Consider the following 20,331-nt stretch of genomic DNA (forward strand, 5'->3'; position numbering starts at 1 on the left):
AATCGAACGCGGACGTGATGTGGTTGATAGAAGTCTCCGTTTTTGGTCCTCTTCTCTATTTGTTTTCTTTGCTCGTCTAATTTGTACCGAAATTAAGCTGTACACCTTCAAAGGAAAACCAGAAGAAACTCAAGTCTGAAAGTCGAGCCTAGCACTTGATTTTCGCATTTCCGCTTATGGTGTCCCTTAATCCGAACCCTGCTCAGGGATTCTACTTCTTCGATCCCATGAACTTCGGCCTTCCTGGCCTCAATCCTCCTCCGCCTCCCGCCGCACCTCCTTCAACCCCTGCCACCATTCCTGCTGCTGCGCCTCCGCCTACCGCCTCCACCACAACTGCCATGTCTTTTTCTGACGATACCAGTAAGAAGATCCGGAAACCTTATACTATTACCAAGTCTAGAGAGAGCTGGACCGAGCAAGAGCATGACAAGTTTCTAGAAGCTCTTCAACTGTAAGTGTGGTTATATCATTTTCTTTTCCTTTTTTTTCTCACTGTTAAGTGCTGAATTCTCCATTTTAGTTCGTCAATTCGGTAATTTTTTCGTTGCTTGGGAAATTGAGGAAGAATTCACGGGAACAATTTTTTTTTTTTTTATTTTTGTTTTCGTGTGTCAAGTATCGAGAACATTCTAGATTGAGGTGGTGTTTTCTCTAAGGAGTTATTTTTCTAAGTTCTCCGTTTTATTCATTTAATAGCACTAGAAAGGAGAATCCCAATTTTGTGATTGGCAGTGGTATTAGAAATTTATAGCAGTAATATATAATTGCAACAGCAAAAGAATAGATTCCTCTGCCCAATATTATTTAAACATGTTGTTTGAAGGTAGGATCCAGATCTATGTAAAGCAAGATTATGAGTTTATAAAAACTTAAAAGCTACTAATAGAATGTTTGTTTATAAGCTAAGCTACAGATCTTACACATTATTGAACTTTAATAGTTTCTTAATGAAGCAAACTAATTCTACCCACAAAGAATTATAGATTTATCTTTTAACTCGATATGGGATAATTACGAGAGAAAAACTTTAATTAGATAACTGAATTACAGCCCACATATAATTATCTTTAATTAAAGAGAGAATTCTAATATTCTTTCATTTGGCTAACAAAATTATTCAATATTTACTTTATAACCAGTTATTCCTTACTACCACAATTAAACATATTGTACTACAATATAAATCCTCAATAGAAGAGTCACTGTGCTTATAGCCATTAAAATTGAGAATTTTCTTCCATGCATCACAGTGAAAGATAGTTCATACTTAGTAGAGAATAAATTGTAGTGGTATTCAATTTCCAACTTTTTTTTATCAAAATAGATCACAACTCCATAGATGACAAAAATTTGATGTTCACAATTAAAAGTTATGTTTAAATTACTGAAAAACAATACAAATAGTCAGAATAAAGTTTGAATGAAACCTAAGAGTCACATATGAATTACATAATTCTGGAGTACTTCAGCAAGAAAACCTTTTGCTGTGGTATTAGAAATCATTGTCTCAGAATTTACCGGCTCAATTACGATAATTCTTTGCTTATCATTCTCTTACACCAAATAATTTATGTCCATACGCTTACTTTGGCTCCCACTTTTGTTATTATCCGAAAAGAAAACAGCAGCCTTATTATTATCACAAAAGATCTCTAGTGGCCTATCAATAGAATCAACCACTTTTGGGGCCAGATATAAAACTTTTTGACCATATTTCTCGTGATGTGGATGATGCAATAACTGTTTGCTTTATGCTTCTCCAAAATACGCATCCCCAACTGAGAGAAAAATCTATCCTAAAGTAGACTTTTTGGGTCCATGCATTGAGCAAAATCTTTATGTGTGTACATAAATCTGTAGTTTTTGGTCTCTTGTAAACATCTCAGAACCCTTTTGGTAGCTTTCCAGTGTTATGCTTGGAGTACTTTGATATCTACTCAATATCAAGTCTAGTACAAACCTGTGGGAACATAAGGCTTCTTATTGCAAAAGCATATGGTATACTTTTCATCTGCCCCTAGTCTGATGCACTATGGGGACATTACTGAATTTTTCTCTTTTACAGTGGGTGCAACTATTGGTGCGATTTTGCATTTTGAATTTTTCCAAAACTTTTTAAGTGCAGATGTTTCTAGATAGTCCTAATGTCTCTATGAATCTCTATGCCAACAACATAAGAAGCTTCATCACTATCCTTCATTTTAGAGTTTTATGCCAAAAATTGCTTAGTCCCCCAAAAACTGCTTAGTCCTGTGCAACAAACCCAAATCATTACATGCAAGCTGTCATGTTGAAACTGATTGTGAAACTAGAGGATAAGATGTTTTCTTAATATGGATATGGTTCTTTAGGTACATATATATACTAGTTAAGTATACGTGGAACTAGCTATATATGTTAGCAAGAATAAAGGCAAATAATCAAGGGATTTACATCTTAATGAAAAAGGTATAGAAAAAGGAAAGTAAATATCTGCTTATATTTTGAGTTTAATGGTAGATAGTAAAAAATCATATGCATACAGGATTAGAAATGTATTTGCTCGCACTTGGCTTAAATATGCATTGATCAATGCTTTTCTCCTCAAAAACCATGTGAGGATGGAACATTATGTAACATTATATACCATCGGCAGGATGCTGGTTTTAATCCATAAACAGATTTCTCTTAACTTGCAAACTAAATGATTATCCTTTCTTTTAAATCTTGAGGCTAATGCATGTATACCACTTCCTCAAAATCCTCATTCAGGAATGTAGTTTTCACATCCATTTGATGTAGTTGTTAGTCAAAATGAGCCACTGGTGCCATGATTATTCTAAATGAATTTTCCTTTGAAGCTGGAGAAATTTTTTTTATGGTAACTAATTCAGTCCTTTTTAGTTCAACATGAGCCACAAGTTTACCTTTATTTCACTCGACATTACCAGATGAATCTCTTTTGATTTTGTAGACACATTTACATCGAATTACGGAGGCTGCTTTGGTAATTAAACAAGAGCCTAGATTTTACTTTTTAGCCAATTATTCCATCTCTTCTATCATGACATCAGATGATAACATGGAATTTTCACCACTCATGGCTTTTGAGAACATGTTTGGATCATCTTTTACCCCGGCATAATAGTTAGAGTCTTGAAAATGTACAACATAATCATTAGAAATGACTGGCCTTCTAACTCTAGAAGCTTTTCTAGCTTCTACTGTTTCTTAAGCATCTTGAGCAGTAGGTTCTAGATCAGTAAGACCTTCATGAGTTTGTTCCTCATGAGATAGTTTTTTGTTGAATTTCAGTGAGATCTAGATGACCACTTTGAACCGCAATCAACTCAGCTCCATTTAGGTTTAACAGAGGTGGTTCCCTAATTTCTTGAAATAACACATTTTAATAAAATTCAATTTCATAATCCTCAAGGAATCTCGCATTTTTAGCTTCAACCATTTTCAAAGGTTGTGATGGAAAATGAAACTTAAATTCCTTAGGGAACTGCGTTGCCAATGAAATAACAATTTATTGTTTCTGTATCTAGTCTCATTACTACTCGACACCACAAAGATATGCATGTCTTTAACTTGGTTTTCCTCTATTTCATAATTGAAAAAGGTGTCTTACAGGAAGCTTTAGATGGAATCCTATTTAAGATATGCACGCAGTTTTTAAGGTTCACTCCATAAGGAGATAGGAAAACTTAGGCTAATAATCATGCCTCTAACCATGTCTATAGATGTGTGAGGATCATTTTGATGAATTGGTCTAATTCCTTTTAGCAGAACAAATTTGAACAAATACCAAATAATATGATTAGAGTGATAAATGTTAGAAGTACATAGAAATAATACGTAGTACAAAGAATTAGGGATATAGAGCATAGAAGAGAAACATATGATCCCCGTTAAGAGGCCAGACTCTTGGTTCAGTTAAGTCAAATAGTTGTCTTAGGTCAAGCAATAGAAAAGGAAGAGAAAGAAATTTGTGGATGAGGAACAGAGGAGTCGATACATCAAAGATAAATGTAGGCATGTATTCCATATTAGGAAGTAACATAAGGTTATCTAAGTTGTTTATTAGGTTACAATTTGCTTTGAGGAACTTCTATCAGGTTACATTTAAATGATTTGTCTTATTTAGCTTTTCTCTTTTTTTGGTTGCTTGACTCCTTTCAGGTTTGATCGTGATTGGAAAAAGATCGAAGCATTTGTAGGGTCAAAAACAGTTATCCAGGTAATTTGGAAATTTTGATCAAATGTAGGAAGTACTTGCATGTAGAAAAAATTTCTATCTATCCTGGTATAAATTTGGCATTTTTGCTAACTTAAATTATTTGACTTGAGCTTGTATGAAATAAGAAAAGTTAAATTTTGTTATTAGTTTGATTTGTTCTTATTTGAAGTCATTTGTCTCTTTGTCTTGTGTCTTTCTCTCAAAGATGAAATAATTAATTTGAAGAGGTTAGGCTGTTTTTAATTTGAATATTGTTATTTGTTTGATTTGTTCTTATTTGAAGTCATTTGTCTCTGTCTTGCATCTTTCCCTCAAAGATGAAATAATTAGTTTGAAGAGGTTAGGCTGTTTTTACTTTCAGAAAACAACATTCTAAATTTAACCGCCAAACAAACAAGTTTCCAAATTTGAAAATAGAAAATAAAGACTGTGTTCATATTCAATTTGTGAAAATGAAACTCAAAAAATCTTCATGCATCAAATGCAGCTTACATTACGGAAACGATAGGATTCATTTTTGAGTTGGAAGACAGGCTTACGTTTCAAATATTTTCTACTAATGCGTGATGACCACCCAGAATCAACTCAGTTTTGACAATTCCTGTCTATCTATTTAAATGTTTATTAAACAGTGCTTCATAAAATTCCTGACTGATCAGTCATGTATCGCAAGTTGATATAATTGCAGCACTAGGAGTCTTGCTCTTTTTAGAATCAAGTGTTTTACTCATCTTGCAAGACTTTACCACCTTGTATAACATGTTTCACCATAACTTATAGGTGAGTTTATAAAATCAATATGGTTAAGCACCCTGGGTATTGTAGGTCAGTATCTCCTGCATTCTTGTCATTTGCTAATAATTATTTACCTGCAACCATGGCTTGTGCACACGTATGCTTGATATGTTTGATTGATTGATCTGAAATATACTTTTTGCAGATACGTAGCCATGCGCAGAAGTACTTTTTGAAGGTTCAGAAGAATGGGACCAGTGAACATGTTCCTCCTCCTCGGCCAAAGAGGAAAGCACTTCATCCATACCCACAAAAAGCGCCTAAAAATGGTTAATGATCATTTCCATAGCTATTTGTTTACTTGCTCATGTACTTCGTGATCTTGTGATAATCATTGCTCACTTGCTAAAATATGTGGCAGTCTCCGCTGTATCACAAGTTAGTGGGCCATTTCCATCTTCATCTGCCTTGCTTGAACCTGGATGCATGTATAGGCCAGATTCGTTATCAGTGGTTGGAAATCCAATTGCCCCTGCACCTATGTCTTCTTGGAGTTACAACTCAGTGTCACCAGCTAGTATGACACAAGTGACTAAAGGTACTACTTTGACCTGCTTTTTCTTTACTAGGCTGGTTTTTTTTTTTCTTTTCTTTTTTTTTTTTTGTGAATATTACAATAATTCATGTTTTGCTTCAGATGATACAGGATTGGCTGGACCAACAATTGCACATAATTGTTGTTACAGTAGTACTAATGAAAATGCACCAAGGACTTGGGCTATTGATAAACAAGTTGATCAAGGAGATAATGGGCAGCCAAAAAGAGGTTGGTATCTTCTCCACTCCACTGTGAAGATGAAAAATATTCAACTAGCACTAGTGATGAAGGCACTGGTAGGAATAGACATGAATGCAATGAACCTAGACTGAGGAAATAAAATAAAAAGAGCTACATTTTCTCTTTCAGAACTGGTAAGTTTGACACAGAAATTCTTTGATGGTATCTAGATGTGTGAATTATGGTCGGAGCTCAATCACACCTCTTAACATCTTAATTATGCTCCATTAGGTCTCCGCTTGTTGTATTATGGTGAATAAATGCTATTTTTTTTTATTATTCTGGAATGTGGTTATTAGCATCAATAGATGGCCTATCTTTCTGTGAACTAGTTTACTAAAGTTTATGAGTATTCTACTAAAACATCTTCTCATATATGACTCCTTGCTGCTTTATCTCACTGCCTTTGTTGCTTTTTCTCTTTTTAAATATTCTTTGCAATTATTCAAGCATCTCAAGCTTTCTATAATTTAGATCATATATTTTTTATTTTTAACTTCTTTGATTACCATAATTCAAGTTGCTATGGCTTTCGTTAGCAGGATTGTCTCTATGTCAGCTACTACATTTTGTGAAACACTACATATCTTTCTAAGCTTATGCTGCCTTGCTGATTTTCTATACATGTGTTTATAATGACTTTAACATTTTCAATGCAGTTATGCCAGATTTTGCTCAAGTATACAGCTTTATTGGCAGTGTCTTCGACCCTAATTCAAGTGGTCATTTGGAGAAATTGAAGCAAATGGACCCAATAGATATGGAAACAGTAAGGCAGTTTGATACTTGATTCCTGGTTATGTTTTTATCTCCTTTAAGTTTCAGGGATTGATGTTGTATCATAACAAATATTCATCTGTGCACCTTTTTTATATAGTTTGTGAATTTTGGGGATGGGAATTTGTCATGTTCATTAACGAAGGAGATCACAGTCTGGAGGCATTTTTTCTGTTAACTTTTTGCCTGTTCTTATAACTCTTCTGTCCCCACCTATCCCATACTATGTGTAGTCTACATGGTACATTTTATTTTTTACATTATATAATAAGATTCAAGTTCAAGTTCTTGTGCAGCATAAGTAATTCCTGTTTTACTAAGAGGCTTCATTTGACTTATTTTCAGGTTCTGTTATTAATGAGGAACCTCTCCATGAATTTGAGGAGTCCTGAGTTTGAGGACCATGTAAGTGCTTTTTCCTCATAATGAGAATTCCTTCATATGTTTTGTTTCAAAGTATATGTGCTATTGGATTCTAGAATCTTGCAGCCAACAATTTTCTTGCCATTTGTCCTAAAAGTCTTATCTCAACTGTGTTTCATCCTTCTGTGTAAGTGTTGCCTTAATGGCTTATTAGTAACCGTGTCTTGAGTTTTTACAAAGTACTAATCCTGGTCAAGTATTGCAGACATGAGATAGAATGTTTTGCATATATAGATATGTATTGTCAATGTCCAAGAGAGGAGGTCGTAGCACTTGGGTATTCTCTTACCTAGTCCTGTTACTTGATAAAGTTTTATCCACATGAAGAGATTAAATGTAATAATTGGTAACAAGTATGCAACACCCGGGATAAGTACTTTGCTTTGTTCTTTAATATCTAAAGTTCCTATGAAATGATTGGGTGAATGCTTATTGTACTTTATTTATCTTATTCTTTTATCTCATCTTTTATTTTATTGCCACTTAGAATAGAATTGATTGCTGTACCCAGCATTGCATATTTAAAACTATCCCATTCTTTCATATCGCTGTGCTCATTCCATTTGCACTAAAGGATGTCTTCATTTTGCATACCTATGCATGCATCTGCGGTTTTAGGCTGTTGAGAGTTGTGTCATGTAGTTCATATTTTCATTTGGCCAATGGTAACTTGGGTACTTTCTTTCTAGTGTTAGATTGATCATTGTAGACATGAATCACAGAAGTCACAGAGAATTGTTATTAATTTCCCTTCGTCCAAAATCAATGCAGAGAAAGTTGCTTTCTTCTTATGATGTTAATGCCAAGAGGGGTGAAGTTGGTGGGACTTGTGAAAATCTTGGTACTGAAAAATCCAGAAATGCCATTCTCTCTGCAAAAAGTAAATCTAAAAATACCATTTTCTCTGCATAAGGTAATAAGAAACTACTTTCTTTTCTCATGAATGTTATAGCATCTTGCTTTTGGTTCAGAGTGTCTGATCCTAACACTGAACTGTTACTGCCAGGATGAGATGATTGACACATCGAACAAGCTAACCGGAGTTGTAGCATAAAATGTACGTAAATAAGATATGGTAGTGTGGTATAGGAGGCGGTTTCCCAGAGCTACAGGCTTGTAACCAGAGTTTGTCAATATATTAATATGTCGAGTGTCTTGTGTATATTATAATCTGTAGAAAGATGTCTACTTCTCTGAAATTTTAGGGCAGTACCTGCTAAGGTTTCTGTTCAGAGAGTGTGTTGTATAGAGGGTGAGGGTGAGGTTTTTGACTGTATACGTGCCTAGTTTTTTTAACCGCCATAATAAATGTCTGTCCAGTAGAGGTTTGCAAGCAACACAGTAAATTAGAAAGGTACTCACCCAACAAAAAACAAAAAAAAAAAAAGAAAAAAAAAAAAAGAAAAAACAGAAAGGCAATTGAAGGTATAAGTAGTATATATGTTTGAGAAAACTAAGCGTATATGTTTCGGTATCGTGACATAGGTTTTGTATGTATAAGTTTATTCGAGAAAACTCATTTCAAATAGACTATTACATGTATATACATATATTTTTAGACTTCTATATTAGTTTTGATTATTTTGGAAATTATATTATTTTTAACGTATTCTCAAATATCTTGGGTTCGGAGATAAATATGTTAAATCTTATTCAAGAGTTCATTTAATTCAAGAGTTCAAATATTTAATTTTAGAATTGGCTGTAATGTAAAATAAATTTGTATTTTAATAGGAATAGAATTAACTTAAACTAACCCAAAATCACAATAAGCTCAAATGAAAAATGTTGTAAATATTACTTTTTTAACCGTCAGGTGTAGAATTTTTTTTTTTTTTTTTTTTTTGAAATCTCAATGTAATTATCAGTAAGTTTTAGAAATCATAATTTAACAATTAAAATACCAGACTTACATTTAACACTGTACGCTTAAGCTTCGATAAAACATCTAACCATCTAATGTTAATGTAAGGAACATATGTTGACGAAAACATTAAACAATTGACTATATTGATTACTCCATATTTCTGATAAGCTATTGATGAACATGAGAAACCACGTTACTGCATACTCATTATACAAGTTTGTCTCTATAACACTATCCATAGTGCTACCGTACAAACATCTAAGAGAAAAAAAGTTTAATCACAATAAACTGCGTTATATACCTTGTTATCTACTTTCCACTTTCAAAACGCCGGGCTCAACATCCAAAACAAGACAAAGAAATAAGGTGGATAAGGGTGGTGATATTTTATTTTGCCGTTTTCTTTTTGGTTAAAAACTGAAGAAAGAGGATCATGAAGCCCAAGGAAATACCAATATTAATTCACAATCTTCTAATTACATGGTCACATGCAATTCTTTCTAAAAGAAGATGCAAGGAGTAATAGCAAGCCTGAGCAGAGTATCAAGAATACATTGCAATTTACACAACCCCACACTTGATTCATCGATACCCGAATCCCATGTCTAGCTCATGTCCATATATCCCGTGACTCTGCCCACCTGCACCATATGGGGGAGGAATCTGTTTAGACTTCGCCCTTAGCTCCATATCTATAAGCCTTTGCAATGCCTCTGAATGCTCATTTCTACCAGCATCATGACCTGAACATTCAAAATAACGATGCTTATTACTCTTTTAAAAACATCAACGCTGTATTTTCTTCCATCAACCAGACCGATAAGCCACGGGATGATATAGACCTCCAGCATGTTGCCATAGAAAAATTAGCAGAAGCTAAGGTAATTTTATCCATTAACATATTTCTTCATAGGCAAATATTTCTTTTTAAAAAGTTAAACATGAACAAGTTGTACCATCTCAAAGAAGTCCTTGAACTCCTTGCCTCCGGCAAACTTATCCATCTACTCTAGAAATTACTTGGCCATAAATTTAACCAACATATACTTTGATTTGATATGGCACACAGATTGCGCTCAAAAGATTGTCATAAAAATTATTTTAAAGTCCCTTTCCCTAATGGACGGAGAAGCAAGAATCTAAAATTCCCCAAATTCAAGTAATTAACGAAGCAAGTCAGACAGTGGTGCTTTTATTACCTGGAGGTATTCCAAGACCAGCAAAGTTGGGCTGCCGGAGACCCAAAGGAAAACCTTGCATTGGGTTCATCTCTGGTATGTAACCAGTTGGTTGGTTGTTTGAAGAAGGCATCGGTGCACCCCTAGGAAATCCTTGCAATAATTGGGGTGGAGGAAAATTTCCTGGAATATGCATTTGTTGTAACATAGGATGATGAGGCGGAGGATCAAAGTCATCCAGTCCAGAACTAGGATGGTGAAAAGGGGGGCGAATCATATTTGCTGGGAATTGATGATTTGGCGGATCATGACGAACAATGCCTTCTGGCGCCATGAAATTCACCTGAGAATTAATATTAGCACGATGATTATCTAATGAATGGAACATCGGACCCGCATGATTCAACTGAGAATGAAGCTGTGGGGACGATGGCTGGACATTGAGATTATGGAAAGGAAAATCAGGGTCCCTCACATCATGAGGACCACGAAGGAAAGGCAGACCATCTTGACATCTCACAACAGATCTTTCATCTCTTAAGACTGAATTTAGAGCTGCTAGTTTTTCAGCAATGTTAACTGGCGATTCTCGTTCAGTTTTAACCGAACTCCTAATAGGCATGAAGTTTTGGAGGTTCAGAGGATTACTTGCAGCAATTAAACTACCCTCTTCAGGAAGCCGAATGTCAACGGAACCATCAAATCTACTGCATTTAGAGCCTGATTCTGACTGGAGCTGTGACGAATCCATATCCTTTCCACGGCCATCAAAGCTAATAAATTGCTCTGCAAAATTATCTGATTTCATTTGCTCTCTTTGGTTTGGTGCCGTAATGTTCTTTTGATAAGTAGTCCTGTCAGATCCAAATGGAATTGTAGAATGAAGGCAATCATCTTCTGTGAGTTGAAGAGGCAACCCATGAGATTCAGGAACATCTACTTTTGCAGACAATGGTGCTCCTATTGATTGGAGTTCAGTCATGAAAGCAGTCCCAAAAAGTGTTTCAAGAGTCAATGCCTTTCCTGAGCCAGCAACATTTTCAACAGTTGCCTCTTTTTTGTCATTAATTGAAGTGCCAGTACTCCCTATTTCAACATTAGGCTCTTTTTCCAAAAATCTATCATCTAGAATTGGAAGCTGTACCATGTCTGGTGGACCTATTCCCCTTTGTAACAAAGAAAGAAGGTGCTGAGAGGCATGATCATTAATATCCAATTTTTGCTGTTCCATCCTCATGCTCCATCCTTGCAAAGGCGAGGGTGAAGTTGGAGTATGATCATTTTCCTTGATTTCTGATAAAATAGACTGCTCAAGATCCTCACATGTGAGGACACCTGGAACAGCTGCTGATTTCTTAACACTACTATTGCAGAACTGTTCAGAGTTTTCAATTTTAGCACATTCCAAACTTGCTCCTATGTGCCTGTCTGCACTTTCAGATCCAGTGAACGGAAGTTCTGATGAAAACTGTTTTGTAGCTTTCACATCAGAAATCTCGTATCCACCTCTCTCACCACCCTGAATCAGTGACAGTAACTCATTTGGCCTGCTAGATGAAATGTCATCAACTGGCTTCTTCTCTGCAGGAATAAACATGAAAGGAAGATTATATACTAACATAACGCAGAACATGCAAACAGAACAAAATAAGATCGTATCCACCCAACAGAGAGGACTGTTGATAACATACCTTCCTCAAGAAATAGATAAGCAAACTTGGAAGAATGGACAGCCTGAGGGCTCCATGTTTCATCAGCTTTACCATCACGATGCTGGCAGAATAACAACAGAGATTAAAGAGATATTTTCTATTGATTAGAAAGGACAGATTTTATCCCAATAGATTGAAATTTCACTTAGAGAGAGGAACATAGAACAGAGATAAGGAGTGAGACATTTCCAACCAATTAGAAGAGATATCAATCAGAAAAAAATTTCACTTAAAACAGAGGATGAAAGAACACAAACTTTCACCAACTTCTCTTGATTTATTAGAACGGCTGGGGCAGAGAGAGAGAGATATTTTCAAACCTCCAGAAGTAACACATGCATATGCAGTTCACTGATGGACTTTTCTCTTTTTGATAAAAGAAGAAACTTCATTGAAAAATGGAGGAGATGAAGTAATTACAAAGATGATCACTCATCGACTTTTTCCCTTGCCTCACCCACACATTGAGGAAGGAGAAAAGACAAAAAAAAAATTGAACTCATCAATTCATCCTGATATGCAAGAGTTAATGTCTTAAATTAGAATGGTGACATATATATTCTTCATCTTAATTTTATGCAGAGAGTGGAAGCTTTATCAATTAGCCCACTGGTACAAGGTGAAAACTTTAGATTGTCAGACTTCTAGCTGGTTTCCTTGCACCCAAAATAAAAATACATGTACCATTTCTTTATACATTTGAAAGATCTGCATATGATATTGAAAAACATGAAAGTAAATTCGGAGGATTGTTTTAGATGATTCAGAATGTTCTATGCAGCATCTGCTTTTTAACCAACCATATAGTGATGGATATTATAAAATTCTCAAGAGATTTTACTTAAAAGAATTTTGAATATAAGAATAAATGGAAATATGAAGCGATGGAGGAGGCGGAAAGAAAAGAAAGGAAAATATTATACCTCAATGAAGCTAGAGGAGTCACCACCATTAAGTGTAATAGCACTACCAAAGAGCTTATCTAGAATGGAAGGCGCAGGATCCTGACTGGAACCATCCAAAAGTTTGCCCTTTGCTGTCTTTACTGAATCAACTTCTATAATTTCACCATTAGTTGGTACTTCAGTTGGCTCTGAAAGATTAGAATCCTTGCACAGTTGGTTTCCTATGCTTATTTTACTCGAGGTGGATGCATCAAAGGCTGATGATACACTCAGACTCTTGTCACTCATGTTATGAGCTGAAACTGGAACACCCATCTTTTCCTGCTGCTGTTCATCAATTCCCACCTGTACCGCAGATTGTCTCTCCTCATGATTACTTGACGTTCCATTTAACAGTTGATTGCCTTTAGCATGCAAAAGACCACCCTCAGGCTGAGAATTTGCAGCCTATAGAAGGGGCAGACATTTATGCTTAATAAGGGGGGAAAGGCAGTTGACCAATTTAAAACCAGGAAAATAGGACTACTTTAATCGTAAGCTTTGTAGAACAACCAGCAAATAAACTTTAACATTGGGCATTGAAAAAGAATGCCAGAGATCATTCCAGGCAATTAACATGCAGTAAACCAAGCAGTGCTTCATAATGGCATAAAATGGTGTCATACAGACAAGAAAGAAGTAAATGTAACTGAAGGAGATGCAAGTAAAATGCTTTCCAGAGGAGAGATGCCAGTACTAAGATAATTTCTTGACACGAAAAAATCAAATATAAACATGAGATTATTACCTCAGATGAACGGCTGTCACTCAAAGTTTTTGCCACAAAGTTTTTTTCCAAAATTGTGCTCCTGAAACCTGGAGGTACAAGAGGTCTGGATGCAGGTGCTTGTGAGGGAAGAGATAACTTCTGAGAATCATTATCTGGGACGGGCAGCACCACAGGCTCATTGGCTTTATGACTCTTATTTGGAAGTCTCTTTTCATCTTTGGAATCCTCAAGCAGTTCAGTAATATCAAATTCATTTTTACGCCCTTCCGGATTCAACTTTTGCTTTTCTTGAAATGATTTATGCTGCTCCTTCCTCAATAACTCAAAGGAAGCTGAGAGGAAGATAAATATTAACAATTTTAGCTCAGTTTAAAGGATAACAACAATAAAATAAATTACTTCCCAGTTTTCAGAAGTAAATAAAACCTAAAAAATGGTAAAAAGTATTACAACCAAAAATTTTTATATAAGAATCCTTACCTCTTCTCTTTCTTTCCTCTTCTGCTCTATCCTCACTTGTATACTCTGAAGAACCAAAGGTTTCATCATTGTATGAATCTGTGTCCCTCCGTGAATGAGGTACTGCCTGAAGCATATAGGGACTTGTAAGTAACATCACCAGGATATATATTTAATACTCCCACCAGCAGTATTTATTCCTAATTTTGTTATATTTAGTAGTTTAAGGTGGATAAAATTGCACTGAACATTTGTAAGCATATCTCCACAATCAACGCTACTTGTAATGTGATTCTGATTTTCATTAAAAAATTGCAGGAAATGCACATAGAGAACCTTATAAGGTCGGGGTGGATGATATGGCTCATTTGTCGTACCAAGCTGGTAGCTATCATTGGACCGAAACCTTGGAGCAGATGCCCCAGCTGAAAATCCGGATGGTCTTGGGAAAGAACCACTCCCAAGAAGTCCATCATGCTCAGGAACTTGCCAAGACCGCCGAGACTGGGTGCTAAAACGCTTTCCAGAATCTGCACGCATTTATGATATATTTTCAGCTCAAAGTACACCTGATTCCTTAAAATATCATTTGAACTTGTACATATACTAAAAGCATATGACACATGAATAGCACCAAAAAGTATAACATTCAACTGGATGGCATAGCAAGCTATAAACTGACCTCATTGTTTAAGCAATACAACAGACACCAAAAAAACCAAAAGTGCAATGCTATCTCCTAAACATTCAGATATCAAAAATACAGACCAATGCATCCAAGATTACAGTCATAAATTAGGTAAAGAGATGGTATTTCAACTCAGATAGATTACGAAGTTCTGAATAGTAATTCTTCACACTATAATATTCCTAATTTCAGTGGAAGAAGCAGCCAAACTTCCTTGGGAGCCTACTATCTTGCATTAAAATCAAGATAGTAGTTCTGAGTTTAACAACGAAAGCACTTACAACTCATATGCTTCATTTCATATTCAACTCGTAGATCTAATTTTCATATTACTCGTGATATAAATAACTATAAGTTAACTTTGTGTGTTTAAGTTAACCCACTCGAGGAACTCAAGGTGAGTTGGTCTTGAGTTGGAAAAGCTCACACATGATAGATTATGTTGCAGTCGTATGACCAATATAAAAATTCGAACAAGATATTGCATGGGAAATGAACCAAACATGACCGTGGAGCTGTTTGGTTAAAATATAAAGTTAGGGACTGAATGTAGCTACTGCTGATGTAATAGCCAATAACAATGTTTTGTTGAAGGAATAGCAATTCTCTTCAACCATGTGACCTGGATCCAGAGTCAATGAAACTGAATTCCAATTAAATCCTCTTGGAAGAAAAATAGTCAAACTTGTCTTGTACTTAAGAAGGAAATACCAAATTTACTCGACTACTACATAAATTACAATACCAAAGATCGGTCACTACCATCAATTACAGAACAACCACTGGTCACCAAACTGACCAGTCTGGCCAGTGGCCACTTATTTTCAGCTGCTAAAAGACTAGTTCTCAACAAATCTGCACTCCTTCAGTTACTGCCAGTTTTGTCCAAATCTCTCCCACCCAAAGGACACTGCAACACCTGCTCAACCAACGGAGCATCTGCAAAATCTCAACATCTTTGGTGTGGTACACCTATATACTGGTACCTCTGGTCTCCGAGGTTGTATATGGATTATCTAATTGCCATTCACATGTTGCAGGACTGGTGCACATGGCTTTGGGACAGCATCATAGAGCCGATGCCTTTGGCCTATGACACCAATTTGCACGTCCGCCAAAGCTCATGGCTATCATTCTATTATAAGGTTATACTAAACGAGGGTAGTTTTGTCTTTTCAGTCATAATAAATTAGGACTGGAAGATCCGGGATCATCATATCTAGCAGTTACAAATTCGTACTTTATAGCCTATATTTAAGCATGTACTCAAGGAATGAAGTATATGGGAAAACTATTGAAATTGGAATACAATCTTCTCTCATGTCCGAACAATGTATCAGGTTCGTGACATTTAGTAACTTAGAATTTTATTCTCATTAGTATTTTTCTATTTATATTAGGATCAGCATTTCAAATATTATTAGTATTAATTTCTTATTCTTAAGTATTCCTAATCCTACCAATATACTGTTTCTTATTTTACTCCTATTTAAGAAAAGTTGCTTCGAGATTATTATAAATACCTTGTAATTTCACTTATTAGGATTAGAATTCCTATGTGCAGTGTCTAAGTTTTTCTCCCGAATCCCTAATTGAACAAATCAACAATATTTGTCCTAGATCACAAAAGCTATCTGAGAACTATGTAAAGATCACCCTTTTGCAGAAAAAACTGCAAGTCAAATAACACAAAAAAGCCACTAGAATTTACAGTTGTAAACTCAGACCAGAGATAACTAATTAAATGCTTATGATAAACATTAAAAGCCATCCCATGATTTTAGGTGCATTTATCGCATATATAGGCATGTACCTAAAATAAAACTAAACAAAATTTGTGCCTAAAATGAACCTAAATATCCATATGCCAATATAAATAAATAAAATGAACGTAAATATCCATATGATGTGAAATAAATAAGCTAATGCATGAAACTGAGGACAAGAAAACAAATTCGCTTAAAACCTGAGTCCCAGTCAGATTGCGAGTCACTGTCTCTGTCACTTCGGCCACTTGATCTATTGTCCCACCTTCCATGAATCCCCCGAGAATAATTACCTAACTCTCCTCTCGTAGGTGGGGAAGACCCATATTCGTTCCTTCTAAAACCATGCAACGGTGCATTGCCAGAAATTCTTTGGCGATCTTGTGAAGTATCCTCAAATTCACTGCTCAAGAGAAAGCACCATCAATTTAAGGAACAGCATTCAGAAAGCAATAGCAACACGACAATGATGCAGGAACCAACACGGACCAAGTAGACGTCTCCAAGAATGAAAACTTTAACCAAATAGAAAAAGGAGGTCTCACCTTAGAAGCGACTGATCAAAATCACTGGGCAACCTTTTGCAAACATCCAATTCACTCAGCGATAAAAGGAATTCTCTTGTGTATGAAAGTTTGAATGTCCTGAATCATCAAATCAAATTATCATTCTCCGTAGTAAATACATAAAATTAAGGAACATTCATTAAATACAATTGCATCAACAGCCAATACGAGTAGTCATTACTTTTCTGAATCATGAGCGGTTTCAACAGGATGATTCACTCCGAGTTCGTCTTCCTTTTCTAAGCTCATTCTGCAAAATACTCTTCCAATTTAGAGATGATAATACCAAGCTTGTGCTGATCACTGTCTTCTACCGCGCAAAATGTACTACCAATTACATTTAAACTCAAGAACTGCCAAGCAACATCCAGAACCAGAAATAAAATTTCTATCAACTTACTAAAACTCTTCTGTCCCGCAAAATCCCAGTATAGTATTTCAATATCCAAGCGCTAGCCTTCTCATAACCGGATTATCAAGACTCACAAAATCATCGAAGAGTATATTGCATTGAATTTGTGAACTACTTATACAACACCGCCCATTAACGCTAAACCAAGAAAATTCAAAATCCAGCTAGTACGAACAAAGAAAAATCCAAAACACCAGCTGATTCAAACTTATTCTATCATCTCATTCTACCATCATCAGCTTCCCAAATAAATGAACAACCCCATATTGTCCATCTAAAATTCCCATAATCCCTACAACGAAACAACCATCTTCTTCCTCAAAAAAAAAAAAAAAAAAAATCAAGCTCGAGCCAACATATATGTACACACTAAGCCTGTATTTCTTATATCAGAATCGGAATCTCAGCGTCCTACACCATCGGAATGTATAAATTGTCGCCAAAAAACGATTAAATTTTGAATTCAAAAAGCACTTATCGAGATCGAAGGAAACAAATTAGAGGGTTTTCACTAATCTAGGAATGTCAAAAACTAGGGTTTTGCGTCACAGAGGTACCTGGATCGAAGAATCAAGGAAGCGGACAAAGGATTAGAAAGGAAGCGAAATAGGGTTTCGATCTGCTAACTTTTTTACCCCCCTCAAATCGATTGGCGAGAGAAAGAGAGAGAGAAATAACGACAAAAAGGTTTTTAATTTTTCTGGAGAGAAAAATGGAGAGTGCAATTTGGATCTCTCTTACTGTTGCAGATTAACATTTCCTTCCCCTTTTCGCATCGCTAAATTTTTTTACTAAAAATGAAAATAAGTAGGCTCAGTTAAACGACGCGCCTATCTCTCTCGTCCGTTTCACGCCCTTACTCATTTGGAGCTAAATAGATTACGTAATTACATTTTTATCCACTACAGTTATTTCCTAAATTCTGTTTTATGGCGCTTTCTTTGGATTTTCCAGTTTAATATATGTTTACTATTTCTGATTTAATTATTTACTGAAACTTTTTGAAATAATTCTTCAATAAAATTCAGATATTTTATTATTAACTGTTCGTTCGTTTAATAAAATAATAAGACAATAATATAATAAATTTATTGTTTGAGTAATAAATAATTTTTAATAAATTATGTATCCATATTGGTATTAAGAATCTTTCTAAATAACTTTGGCTTTATCGGGATCTCTTTCGTTAGATTGGTCCAAGCTCAATATCAATGAGCTTGCTCAAAGTGCCTAAGTCAAAATTAGTAAACTAATTATGACATTAAGATCACAAAATTATTTATTTTATTTGTAATATTAGAATTAATCGTCTGATGTTGATTGAAGTTCATGTAGTTCTCGAAAGTTTTAATGTAACGGCCCCGGAAATATTAAAATGAAATGAGTATTTAAATATATCAAATGCAGAAGCGAGATCAAAATTTCAGTTAACATCCCTTACACGAAAAACCAAAAACGTACTTAAAATATAAAAGATTAAACTAACTAAGAGAGAAACTCGAAAATAAAACTATGAGTATGACTACAGAGTCTCTAGGTATCCCCTTCGTCGTCCTCCTGCGGAACGGGCTCGGGAACCATGTCTTCCTGATCTGAAATGGTTAAATAATGAGTGAGCTACACTACCCCAGTAAGAACATCACGATATCTCACCGTCACGGAGGTAAAGGTGGGTAAAAAAACACAAAAAGACCAATGGAGCATAATTTACAATAAACTCGTTTATTAACATGAAAACCTTTACCATCCACTTACCTCGGTAGAATTTATGAAAACAATATAAGAAAAATAATAACATTATCACAATCATGGAATAATATAAGCTGTAAAACATAGCACTTATCACGCCTTTTGTAATTCAATCATTATACAACATATCCTTTTCTCATTTACCAGCCTACTAGTATCCATGGGGGTCCCTAGGGGTCCCGCTACCCGTTAACCTTTAACATTCATAATCAGTTTCCAGGGCCGTCCCCATACCCCGTCCGGTATGGGCGCCAAAACCATAAACCTCAATACCCCGTCCGGTATGAGGGTGAAACGGGCCGTCCCCATACCCCGTCCGGTATGGGCGCCAAAACCATAAGATCTCCATACCCCGTCCGGCATGTGAGACCACAATCCCGGTAGGGTTCCCTACGGACCCGGTCCGTCCACCATCTCCCAGGATATCTAGTCAGGCTGACCCCATCATACAATTATCAGTCTACACAATGTTTCATTTCCCTTTTCCTCAATAAGCATCATCAATTCACATTTAAACAAGCAAATCGTAATTCATGCCGAACAGACAACATACAGTATCAGTTCTTCAGTCATTCAACCCATAATTAATAAAACAGTAATATATGCATTCGAAACTATAAAATGAACACATCAAACCCCATAATGCATTTAAAGCTGTAAAACAGTGTAAAACAGGCCAAATAACAGTAAATCATCAATCACACTAGACTCGGGCTCCATTAGCAACCTTAAGCAATTTCACACATGCGTTAATTCAAGAAATACCGTTTTATCATTTTGAACTTTAATACCGTGATAGGAAATAGGGTGAGGGGTCCTTACTTGTTTTCGGGATCCGAATACGATTCACAGTGCGCCTGCAAGCCGTCCCTAATTTTCCCTGAATTTTTCCCGGGGAACTGAAACACACTAACAGTACCGGCGGCGGCGCTCTCGGGTACGGCGGCTCTCCGGCGAGGTTCGTGTTTTGGTGATTCGGCTTCGGTCAACCTCGATCGGCGGTCGGAAATTTCCCCGGTGCGGCGGCGGGTGGCGGCGGTCGGCCTCTGGTTCGTTTTCTCCGGCGAGCGGCGGGCGGCTAGGGTTTTGTGGTCTGGTGTGGGGGTTCTATTTATAACCCCTTACCTTTTGATCACAGCCGTTCATTTCGTTTTAATCTGGGCCGTTCGTTTTTGATTGAATCTGGGCCGTCCGATCGCGCGATTGATCTGGGCCGTCGGATCGCACCCACACGGATCGCCAACGTGGCTCCTTTCGAAGTG

At 36.1% G+C, this 20,331-nt stretch overlaps 2 protein-coding genes and 1 long non-coding RNA gene across 4 annotated transcripts; 1 reads left to right on the forward strand and 2 right to left on the reverse strand.

The window, feature by feature from the left end:
- Window positions 1-36: 36 nt before the first annotated feature.
- Window positions 37-8,588, forward strand: LOC110807096 (protein REVEILLE 5). Of its 2 annotated transcripts, XM_022032118.2 has the most exons (9): window positions 40-454; window positions 4,168-4,225; window positions 5,166-5,289; window positions 5,382-5,558; window positions 5,658-5,786; window positions 6,458-6,567; window positions 6,921-6,980; window positions 7,770-7,911; window positions 8,005-8,588. In XM_022032118.2, the coding sequence occupies exons 1-8, from the start codon at window positions 177-179 to the stop codon at window positions 7,908-7,910; spliced, it is 1,077 nt and encodes a 358-aa protein (XP_021887810.2). In that variant the 5' UTR covers window positions 40-176; the 3' UTR covers window position 7,911; window positions 8,005-8,588. The 2 variants fall into 2 exon arrangements, with proteins under 2 accessions (XP_088075586.1, XP_021887810.2); XM_088219460.1 differs by lacking the exon at window positions 8,005-8,588 and having other exon boundaries at window positions 37-454; window positions 7,688-7,773.
- Window positions 8,589-9,299: 711 nt separating this feature from the next.
- LOC110807072 (chorismate synthase) lies at window positions 9,300-18,088 on the reverse strand. The gene is made up of 11 exons (XM_088219459.1): window positions 17,878-18,088; window positions 17,090-17,158; window positions 16,888-16,986; window positions 16,543-16,745; window positions 14,225-14,418; window positions 13,910-14,015; window positions 13,448-13,761; window positions 12,679-13,107; window positions 11,735-11,816; window positions 10,065-11,624; window positions 9,300-9,608 (listed from the first exon to the last, which is right to left on the reverse strand). The coding sequence occupies exons 2-11, from the start codon at window positions 17,155-17,157 to the stop codon at window positions 9,448-9,450; spliced, it is 3,216 nt and encodes a 1,071-aa protein (XP_088075585.1). The 5' UTR covers window position 17,158; window positions 17,878-18,088; the 3' UTR covers window positions 9,300-9,447.
- Window positions 18,089-18,690: 602 nt separating this feature from the next.
- Window positions 18,691-20,312, reverse strand: LOC148253720 (uncharacterized). The gene is made up of 2 exons (XR_015819081.1): window positions 19,892-20,312; window positions 18,691-18,912 (listed from the first exon to the last, which is right to left on the reverse strand). It is a non-coding gene; the product is annotated as an uncharacterized LOC148253720 (long non-coding RNA).
- Between the last annotated feature and the right edge of the window lie 19 nt (window positions 20,313-20,331).

The sequence above is a fragment of the Carica papaya genome, chromosome 5 (assembly GCF_054855325.1).
Source record: "Carica papaya isolate Zhongbai chromosome 5, ASM5485532v1, whole genome shotgun sequence".
Classification (NCBI taxonomy): domain Eukaryota; kingdom Viridiplantae; phylum Streptophyta; class Magnoliopsida; order Brassicales; family Caricaceae; genus Carica; species Carica papaya.